Source organism: Alosa alosa, chromosome 11, assembly GCF_017589495.1.
Source record: "Alosa alosa isolate M-15738 ecotype Scorff River chromosome 11, AALO_Geno_1.1, whole genome shotgun sequence".
Lineage (NCBI taxonomy): Eukaryota > Metazoa > Chordata > Actinopteri > Clupeiformes > Clupeidae > Alosa > Alosa alosa.
In genome coordinates this window covers 21965637-21976943 of record NC_063199.1, presented here as the reverse complement: position 1 = coordinate 21976943, position 11307 = coordinate 21965637, and the positions used below count along the sequence as shown (strand labels likewise).

Below are 11307 nucleotides of genomic sequence, written 5' to 3'. Positions count from 1 at the left end.
AAACAAAAAAAACAAAGCCTTTAAAATGTGTTTGGATCTGGAAGTTCCTTCCTTTCACAGCTTGTGCAGTGTGGTCAGATGCTCCGGGGCTACGCAGGACGTTTCTATGACAACAGGTCCATGAAGTATCACGTTGCCCCGACGATGACAGATGCGAGCTGGTCACTATTGCGTGTGTGTGTGTGTGTGTGTGTATTTCAGAACTCGATTTCACACTCCATCACCAGACCTGAACCAACCCGGCTCTCAAGCACTGCAGGAAAGTAGACAAATAGCAGCCATCCTACCACAGCTCATTCTCAGGCATACACACAGCACAGACAGACACACACACACACACACACACACACGACACAGAGAGGCAATGATTCAATGGCTGTGGTAGTCATTCATAATTATCCTGAAACCATTCTGTGTGCATCTGTGAGTGTGTGAGATGTGACTAAAACGTTTCAGCACTTTGCAATCGCAAAAACGAACACGTATATCACACACAAACATTCAGAAACATTATTGCAGTATGATCAAACATCCATACACACTCATTTCACATTCTACACATTACTGCAGTATGGTCTCATATACACACACACACACTCTAACTCTACTCTCCAATGGATGGACAGTGCATCACCATGGGTGTAGAACATGAGCGGAGGTGTTTGAAGCCAGGCTCCACTGCAGCATCTCAACGCATGAAATGGTCAATCCATTGCCACTCTCCTCATAACCACCCACTAATCACCTACAGCCTTTGGCCTCCAGAGAGGTTATCGTGTGTGTGTGTGTGCGTGTGCGTGTGTGAGCTGCCGGTGTTTGTGTATGTCCAGAGATCACGCTGAGCCTGGCTTCTCTTTGGGCTCTTCCTCCTCCTCCTCCTCGTCTCTCTCAGAGTTGCCCTCCCTCTGCTCCAGCTCAAAGTTCTGCAGGACAAGACACACACACACACACACAGGTCAGGTCAAACAATATGGGGTTTTCTATGGCCGATTCTGATGCCGATCTATAGAAATCAGGGCAGCCAATGGCTGATCTTTGCTGCCTATAATGACATTATCACACTAGGTTACTGCCTATAAAATTATCAGACTGGGTTGAATTGATTTTGTCCCCTTAGTTCCCCAGTGGCACTATTAGACTGTTTGGTGCAGTAACATTAGTCAAAACATATAATAACATTAGTCAAAACATAAAATCAAACATATAATAACATTAGTCAAAACATATAATCAAACATATAATAACATTAGTCAAAACATATAATAACATTAGTCAAAACATATAATCAAACATATATAATAACATTAGTCAAAACATAATCAAACATATAATAACATTATTCAAAACATATAATCAAACATATAATAACATTAGTCAAAAACTGTTTCAACAGTTTCAAACCTGCACATGTCACATCAAAGGAGACAAAGCAAACAGTTTTTTTTGCTCACCAAAATGCTTAAACTTACCTAAAGGGAAACTAACAACTACCTCGAGTCTATTGGATGATAACAAGTGTAAAGCGTTTAGGACCAAACAACAAGGTTGTTGTGTCAGACCAGAGTATCTCTTTTGAATTTGAAAGTGCTGTAGTTTCAAAACTATCAGTGATATTGACATGCAATTTCAAACTTCTCCACAAGTCTGGCATAGGAGAACCTGTGAATGTTTGGCCAGACTGGGTGATGTGATTAGAAAGGCCCTCACCTCTAGTTCTCTCATGACCTCGTCCATGAAGTCACTGGAGTTCTGCTTGTAGTTCACCGCTCTGTGGATGGCATCTTTAAACACCTGGAGAAGGGGCAGATTCATAAGGCATAAGGCCCTCTCAGATATGTGTGTGTGTGTGTGTGTGTTTATGTGTGTGTGGGGGTGGGTGTGGGTGGGTGGGTGGGTGGGTGTGTGTGTGTGTGTGTGTGTGTGTGTGTGTGTTTATGTGTGTGAGAGAGAGAGCAGCTGTAACCATTACTCACCTTGACCACGTTAGTCCCATCTGCTGCTGAAACAAAGTAGAAGGGCAGGCCCTGCTTCTTAGCAAAGTTAAAACTCCTCTGGGTCACCTTCATGTCCGCTGCGCACACGCACACACACGCGCACACACACACACACACACTAAGTGTTACAACTTAAAACTATCCAATGCAGTTTCAGATTTTTTTTCCGCGGAGTTGTGGAGTACATGTATTTTACACAACTGTAGTGAATGCCACTCATCAACAGGGGCGAACTGGCCCTGGCATATTTGACCCAGGCGGCCCTCAAATCAGTCTGGTATACCTAATTAAACACAAAATCTTTGCATTATCCTTCAAATGCATATCTTAGGACTGCATATCTAAGGAACTAAGTGTCATGGAGCACTGAAAGTGGACACATGCAGGCCTCACTGGCTATCTCTCTGACTCACTGGTGGTCAGGGGTAGCCATGGAGCACACAATCTCCAAGTCTAAATAGCAATTCTGAAAGAAGAGTCTGTGCTAGAATGCAAAGTTTCATTTAAAACGATTAAATACATTTAAACTATGTATAATAATAATAATACATTTATTTTTTATAGCGCTTTTCTAGACACTCAAAGACGCTTTTTATACATACTGTAAGTACAAACAAACAGACAAGGTACATGGACAGGGTTACATATTAAGTATAAGTAAGTATTCGGTATATATACTCTTTTGATCCCGTGAGGAAAATTTGGTCTCTGCGTTTATCCCAATCCGTGAATTAGTGAAACAGTGAACACACAGTGAGGTGAAGCACACACTAATCCCGGCGCAGTGAGCTGCCTGCTACAGCGGCGCTCGGGGAGCATTGAGGGGTTAGGTGCCTTGCTCAAGGGCACTTCAGCCATGGATGTGGGCATGGGAGAGCAGTGCTCAACCACTTCCCCCACCCACATATTTCCTACTGGGTCGGAGATCGAACCAGCAACCCTTCGGTTACAAGCCCAAAGCCTTAACCAGTAGGCCACGGCTGCCCCAAATAAACATAAACAAAGAAAAGAAAACACACATGTGCATGGACAAAGCGGAGGACAAAGCTAGAGAGGTGGGCAATGAAAATAAGAAAAGGAAAAGCTGGGAAAGTCTTTTAACAGGAAAAAGCAAGTTGGAAGAGGTGAGTTTTGAGGTCCTGTTTGAAGGATGGTAGTGACTGTTTGATGTGGTCAGGGAGGGCGTTCCAGAGGGAGACGGCTGCAGCTGAGAAGGCCCTGTATGTCATATGTATAGTATACAACGCTCAATTGATACCAGCACCAAACAACTGTATGTGTAAAGAGCTAAATTACCAACAGATTGTGGTAGGCTTTACTGTAATTTATAATTAACAGTTACTAGTTATAGGACACACAAAATGTGTTACCTGTTGCTGGAAATATTTTATTACTGTAGTCTATACTACCTGCCTACATTGCTGGTACATTTAAGAACAATAGCTCCATGAACTAATTCACTTTGATGTCTTTCAGTAGCCAATCTTATAGGTTATATCTTCGTTGCTTGTACATGAATATGACAATGTTTTATAGCCTACATTTATCTACATATGTACAATCTACATTTCAATAAGTCTACAGTATTTTAGCCCATCTGAGACAGAACCCTTTCAACACTCTAGCCTATTTTGACAGAACAACCACTGATGCCGTGGATTCATTGTTGAATTTTGATTGTCTGATGGTAACTGATCAATCTCCTTTGCGGTCAGGATTTGCAAATCGCAGGATTTGCGTTCATTTAGGAAACCTATGTTGCGCTATTTGTTATTGTGATCACAGCAGGGGGTGATGAGCCAAAATGGGAGGGGTCGGGCCTAACAAGAGCTCTTATTGGATCAGTCCAGCAGGCTTGTGCAAAATTCGGAATTTTAGAATGGATCTGCATTCAATTCACGAATTGGAATTTGAGTTGAATTGGCTCCGCCCCACAGGAGGTGGAATTAAATTCATGGAAATTCAAAGCAATTCCACAGTCACACAACAGGAACAATGTGTTGAATCTCACATGCATTCAGTTTTGGGAATGTTACTTTGCACTGTAAGATCGAAGAGCTATTCTTACTTAAAATGTTTAGTTAGTATAACTCAGTTTTTGTCTTTTGTTGATTATGTTGATTTTGCTTTTTAAGATTACTTGGCTAAAATTAGTAATTTAATGTTGAGGTGGAAAAGTGAACATGATCATTTAAATTCAGTAAACTATACTTGAATTTCTTAAGTTTTGCTACACTGTGAAGTTAGTTAGTTAGTTAACCTTACTTAACCTGTTAGTTAACCTTAGTTTAAAAAAACATGCAAACCGATTGCCTTGAAATTACAGACTAATCTGGAATAGGAATTCCAAGTTGTGCAAACAAATGCTTAGGCTACTTTGTGTAGTACACTTACACTAAGGAGAATTCCTATTTAACCTAACTTGGTCATTACAAGTAAAGTAATGTGTATTAAACACAAGATGTGCTAACTGATGTTACATTTCCCACAATGCATTTCCAGAATGCCACTGCCCTGGCCCACATATTTGTAAAGATATCACATAATAATCCTTACTGAAATTCAATCTTAAATTACAATGAAGTGACAGTGACACTAACGGTTATATATACTGTTGGTGTGTAATTTATGTGGATGCATCGCACCCTATGACTATCCAAAACACTCTAATGCTGTGGGTAGAACATCAGCAACATGTTACATTTGTATATTGTTTTACTACACTCTGAAAGTACTGCACAATGAAGGGGAGACCTCACTATGTACCACAAATACGTGGCACACACCTGGGTTTGTCCAGCGGTTCAGGGAACCCCCTAATCTTTGATGTCCACAGTAAGTCAGGACTTTGTTTTACCACTGCATTCAAAGGCCTGATTTCGGCAGTTCAGTGTATCCATGATGTTGTGAATTGGGGTTGATATTAATATCCTGACCAAAGAGGAGAGTGCCATTTAATGGACAGCCACTAACACCACCATTTCTAGTAGCAACATAAGTTTGCAAGGAAAACACCCATAAAAATCCTAATCAAGCTCACATTTAGCCTCAGTAACTTAGCAGAGACAGGGTGTATGGTTTCCAGCTACAGATCTATGTCTGTCTATAACTGTCAGCACTAGTTCTACTCACAGGTTTGGTCATTGGATAGTCATTGATGGGGTGATGTATCAATGTAAATCACATATCAATTACACAACAACATATAGCCTTTAGTGTCACTGTCACTTTGTTATTGTAACTTAAGATTGAATTTCAATAAAGATTAATATGTGATCCCTTTAACAATATGTAGGCCGGGTCTGTGGTATTCTGGAAATGCATTTTTGTCATATCAGTTAGCTGAACTGTGACATTAGTTAGCACAACTTCAATACACCTGTTGTGTTTAATAAACATACAGTATACTTTACTTGTAATTGTAATGACCAAGTTAGTTGAAATAGTAAATAATTCTGTGCACTGTAAGTGCACTATACTAAGTGAGCATTTGTTTGTACAAACAAACCTGGAATGGGAATTGCAAGGACAATCAGTTTGCATGCTTTTCAAAACTAACAGGTTAAGTAAGATTATAAACTAATTTTACAGTGTAGCACAAACTTCAGCAATTCAAGTATAGTTTACTTGATTGTTTACTTTTCTACCTCAAAACTACGTAACACTCATTTTATGTAAGTAATCTCAACAAAAGATAAAACCTGAATTCTACTTACTAGAACATTTTAAGTAAGTAAAACTATTATGTTTTACAGTGTGGAAATATAATTTGTTACTGTTTTAAGTTACAAGTTGTGTGTTTAATGCAATCATATCTGACATATACTGTGAGGCTTCATTGTTAAACACTACCCATAAATTATGTATATGAATTTCTTCGAATTCGAATTGTAATTCTACGTACATCCTGTTTTGACCTTAATTCAAATTCAATTCAAATTCATTGAATTGAATTGGAATTTAGGAGTCATTCTCAATTCAAATCTGAATTGGAAGTTAGGAGTCATTCTCAATTCAATTCTGAATTGTGCACAAGCCTGCAGTCCAGTGTCTGTATGGAAAATAAACCAATGAGCCGCTGACTGTCCCTGCTTTGGGCCGATCGTTGGCCAAATTAAATTGATATTATATCGAATGAATGAAATTATATCGGCCCAAAAGGTGCGTCGGCCCACCGGGAAAATGCCCTGTGTGCCAGATGACCAGTCCGCCCCTGGCTTGCACCGTTCCCCCTGGACATGGTGCATGTGGATGTATTTATAAACTGGCTAAGATCATTTCCGAAGAGCCATGTCGACTGATGCACGATTTCATACAAATAGTAGGCTATTGGACAACTATTGTCTACTAAACAAATAGTAGGCTATTGAACAACTACTGTCTACTGTCTACTAAGCTATTCTTGACACACACACACAACCATGTCCTCTTGGCCACTCACCATCTATCTTGTTGGCCACCACCAGGCAGGGAATCTCTGGCCTGTAGTCCCTCAGCTCCTTGTACCAGTTGGCCATGTTTCTGTAGGTGATCTTCCTCTGGACATCAAACACCTGACACACACACACACACACACACACACACACACACACACACACACACACACACACACACACACCTGTCTGATATGATGTGGAGATGTGTGTGTCTGTGTGTGAAAGAGTGTGTTTGTGTGTGTGTGTGTGTGTGAGAGAGAGAGAGAGAGAGAGAGAGAGAGAGAGAGAGAGAGAAAGTGTGAGTGTGAGAGAGAGAAAGAGAAAGAAAGAGAGAGTGTGTGTGCGTGAGAGAGAGAAAGTGTGAGTGTGAGAGAATGTGAAAGAGAGAGAGAGAGAGAGCGAGAGAGAGAGAGAGAGAGAGAGAGAGAGAGAGAGAGTGTGTGTGTGTGTGTGTGTGTGTGTGGATTTACCATGATGCACGCATGGGCCTTGTGGTAGTAGGATGGGTGCATGCTCTGGAAGCGTTCCTGCCCTGCAGTGTCCCAGAAGTCTTTGGGCCATAAACAAACAAGTTACTTTTTTGATTGAGTAATATCTAAAACATATTCCACTATTTCACCAGTCCATAAATTGTAGATTACAACCATCTGATAAAATCAGTCAATCAGTATCCAGCATCTCCCTAAGGGATCAATAATGTATCTATCTACCTATCTACAAATTCAGACTAGAGTTCCTTACAAAATACCAACTTATCTACAGAGCTCGAGATTGAGTCCACACCTACCTACAAGGATGGTTTTCCCGTTGACTGTGGTAGTGTACTTGTACAAAGTCAGCGCATATGTGGACAGCTGTTGAGGTCGACTGAGAGTTAGTTTAAGGAAAGAATAACTCTTGCCAGTAAACCTTAGTTACAGTGTTGTGGAGTATGTTAAAAACAACTTTTCTATACCATTTATTCACTTAATACGTGCATTTACATATCGCCAATTGTGCATCAAAAGGATACTAGCCATCCATCAGGAATCTCTCCATCAACCTGAAACAAGAAGCATGGGTATTCAGAGAGCTATATTAACAGCATGCCACTAGACATGTTATGGCTAGGACTTAAATAACAAAGATAAATCTGTGAAGAGGTCCGAATACATCTGCATGCAGGATGACACAACTGTTGGATACAGAGAACTCCCATCTTACTTGGATTTCCCCACCGCACTGTCCCCCAGGCAGATGATCTTCACACACTCATCCGCATCATACTTCTCCAGGTCCAGCTCCGGGAGCTCGCCTGCATCTCCGGCCATCCTGCCGGACACGCAACGCTCGGAGACTCGCTGTCTGCAGCTGTTCTCGCTTGTGCTTACTGGCTTTTGGAGAGGATTATCCGGAAAGCCAAGCTAGCCCCTAATACTATGAGCAAGCTAGCAACCTACCTCCCTGCTTTACTAGCTAAGTTGGCTTGCTATAACGTTAATAGCTAAGTTAACGTTATTGACCTGGTAACGTAACTGACATAACGTTAAGAAAGCTAACGTTAATACTAGCTAACGTTAACGTTACTGCAGGGATTTTGCAGTGTGCCGTATTGCTTTTAATTCAGCATTCTAAGTTTGATTCACTCATCAATCAAACCAATGATCAATGACCTTATTTGAATCAAACTCTCATAACGTTAATTCTGATAACAAAGTTAGCTCAAATCTAAATCTGCTAATTTTAGTAAGTGGTAGTAGCTTGCTAGCTATCATAGCTAGAATGCTACCTAAGTACAAGATATTACCTTTGCCTAATGCACTGTCCCTCCGCTGATGAACGAAAGTACAAATTAATGGGAAGCTCGATGTAATCTGCCTTGAGTAACAACAGAAATTAACAAATCCATTTGTCTAGTTTCAAGCTAAAGAAAGCCGACATCTCCTAACACTCTGGACAACATTCTTGTTCCTATGCAACGCACAGACGCTTAAGAGGAAGGACCCAAGTGATTGAAGAGTTGTCCATAACTTTGCCTGAAACAAACAAGTTGACAGCTGAACGCTTTCACCTGTTGCAAAGTGGTTCATTTTATTTCCATTTGTCAAAATATGGTCGTTGTCATTCCAACCAAAGGATTATCAAGAAGTCCATGTTCAAAACACTACCGGTACAAATGAAAATCAAGTGCAGAAAGTGCATGGATGTGATGTGACTATAATGAAATGCCATTACTGCAATACTAACAGTTTCACGGGGCACTGGTCCCTATATGGCATTGTCCCTGCTTTACTTAATTTTTATACCAGAGGTCTTCTGATTACATCATACTATTTTTTACATAATAGCTCTGTAAAAAATTAGAGACCACTGCACATTTTTCTGATCATCCTACGGTTGCTGAGTGGTCTTTTCCAGAGCTGTATATAAAGATGTTTTGACATTTAACCTATACGTTTAGTGGCTTTATAATGATACTCCAGGGCAATGAACACACGGGTACCAGTGAGCCAAGCTTTATTCCTGCAGTAACTGTATTCAATATAACATAATCCGGCTCTATTCAGCAGGCACGTTGGTGATGAGAGGGGCGATAAACTCCGAGTGGCGGATCCCAAACGAGAAGCTTGGGGCTTTGCTTCTAGTGAAGGTCACCTGAGGGGCGAGAACAGATATTAGAATGAGTGTATGTCTCTGTGTACGTGTGTGTGTGTGTGTGTTTGTGTGTGTGTGTGTGTGTAAATGTGTGTGTGTGTGTGTGTGTGTGTGTGCTCTCATGCTCTACCTGCTCTGGATGGTGAGCTCCAGGTCCAGGCTTCCTGGTGGTGTCTCCAGGCATGCTGTTGCGGCCGATCATGCTGTACTGCGGGGCCTTGTGTGTGTATGTGCAGGGGTCCACCACCCTATAGGACCCTGGACCTGGCGTCTAGCAAAGCACACACAACAGAGTCATGAATTCAGAGTATTTGGAGTCTACTCAGAGATGGGGTGACATTGTTTCAAACAACAAAGTGTCAAAGTATTTTACAAAGACATTAGGAAATATGACTTTTTTCCACAGAATCATCCCATAGAGGATCGTTTCTGAGGAAACACATTTGTATCTGAGTCAAACCCACCTTCTGCAGATCCTCATGGAAGCTGCCAATCTTACTGCGGCCGGTCAACGAGAAGTTTGGAGCGGACGTCTTATTCACGTTGATGGGGCCCAGCACCGGGGGAAGCATGTAGGCAGCGGGCCCTTTGTAAATGAGAGAAACAGACACACCTTGTTTAGTTTCGGTCACTCTGTTCTAAATCACCGCTGTCGTCTATACTCTCTAGTTAGATGCCACACATTCTTTAATCTCTGAGGTTTACATGACACAGGCTGTGGTGAGGATGTATTATTTCTGATCAGACAGACTTAATGATGGCGGTGTGTGAGGTATGAGGGGGATGGTACCTGGGGTCTGATCGTTTCTGTACCCTCTGCTACGTGCAGACAGTGAGTAGGCTGGAGCTGAGAGGTACGCAATCTTTCCAGATTTCTCAGGAAAGTATCGGCCTAGAACAGAGAACTGCGGTTATTGGAATTGTTCTTATTTTGTGTACCATTTCTGATGTGGGGCAATGTGACTGTCTTTGTCCCACCTGGTCCAGGTGTTTGGAACACCTGAGGGTCCTTGCCGCGGCTGTAGAGCGAGTATGCCGGAGTGCCGTCTCGGCCCACGCGAGTGATGTTGGGCGGCACCAGGTAGCCCGGGCCAGGTGAGCAGTCGTTGCTAAACAGGCGGTGGCGGGTGCCAAAACTGAAGGCGGGGCCTTTTAGCTTCCGTGGGTCATGCTGGTTAAGACCTACCAAACACAACACAGAGGATCGTCATTAGATTTGAAGATGAAATGGTCTCAGAGGGGCTGCCTTTATGAGTAGTCTGTTGCCCTTTATGGGAGTAACGACTTACCTGTGGCCCCGGGAAGGGCATATTTGGGCCCTGGGCTGCTGTAGAAGGCTGCAATAGGCCCTCTGGGCTTATGCGGCCTCCAGGTACCGACCCACACATCATCTACAGTCATGGTTGATCTAGAGGGGGAGAGAGGGAGTGCATAGTGGAATTAAAATGTATTACAGCAATAGGGGTCCACTATCAGAGGCTGGGCTATGCTACATACCTTGGGTGTGAATGACGAGCAAGTGCAGCTGCGCTTGGAGTGCTCAAGATTTTAAAGAGTCGAAAGTGACTACTTTTGCGTCATAATACTATTAACAATTAAGTTCCACTGTCGCGTCACATCTCCTAGCAACGTGGCTCGTGCTCGAGTGTAGCCTGCACCAGAACCATCAACCTGCAGAACTTACCAGATTTCTGGTCGACTTAGTCTTGTACCTGGTATCATTTATATATATAATAAAACAAATATTCGCTGTCTGAATAGCCTTTCCTCCCTGAGCAAGCACATCTGAGAATGCCCTGAACTCACTGTAGCCCACATGGCTTATAAACAATGTAAAAGTATCAATCACATGATAATGTGAGTCCATTTTCAGAATAAGTAAAAACGTTCAAATGACCTTGTTCTTTAACGTACGCTGTACCTACCTACGTAGAGAATTAAATCAGGAACTCACTCCCACGGAGCACGGTCTGAACACCTGCACGTGTGAAATAGGCCTACTGTGATTGTTTATAACTTTTCCTTTGGTTCACTATGACAACGTTGTCATAGTAACGTCCTCCGTATTCATTTCAGTGATTTCGACGCTTGCCTACTTCCCCAAACTTCAGAAAGTCCTCATTTATGAATCATTAACTATATTATTCTTGCTATGATAACCGTGAAAACTGCTATTAAAGTTACTCTAACAATCCAATGGCTCTGCTGATCATTCTAATCTCGAAAGTTAAAGTTCAACCATA

At 41.9% G+C, this 11307-nt stretch overlaps 2 protein-coding genes across 3 annotated transcripts; both read right to left on the bottom strand.

Annotated features, from left to right (window-relative positions):
• On the bottom strand, positions 1-8406 carry rabl2 (RAB, member of RAS oncogene family-like 2). The gene is made up of 8 exons (XM_048257868.1): positions 7634-8406; positions 7443-7472; positions 7218-7297; positions 6901-6980; positions 6436-6547; positions 1974-2071; positions 1708-1791; positions 1-923 (listed from the first exon to the last, which is right to left on the bottom strand). Exons 1-8 carry the CDS (start codon positions 7738-7740, stop codon positions 834-836), a joined length of 681 nt encoding a protein of 226 aa, XP_048113825.1. The 5' UTR covers positions 7741-8406; the 3' UTR covers positions 1-833.
• A 503-nt stretch (positions 8407-8909) lies between these two features.
• Positions 8910-11077, bottom strand: odf3b (outer dense fiber of sperm tails 3B). Of its 2 annotated transcripts, none has more exons than XM_048257867.1 (7): positions 10990-11077; positions 10354-10472; positions 10043-10246; positions 9855-9956; positions 9529-9650; positions 9195-9335; positions 8910-9064 (listed from the first exon to the last, which is right to left on the bottom strand). In XM_048257867.1, exons 2-7 carry the CDS (start codon positions 10463-10465, stop codon positions 8969-8971), a joined length of 777 nt encoding a protein of 258 aa, XP_048113824.1. In that variant the 5' UTR covers positions 10466-10472; positions 10990-11077; the 3' UTR covers positions 8910-8968. The 2 variants fall into 2 exon arrangements, with proteins under 2 accessions (XP_048113824.1, XP_048113823.1); XM_048257866.1 differs by lacking the exon at positions 10990-11077 and adding an exon at positions 10562-10664.
• Positions 11078-11307: the final 230 nt, after the last annotated feature.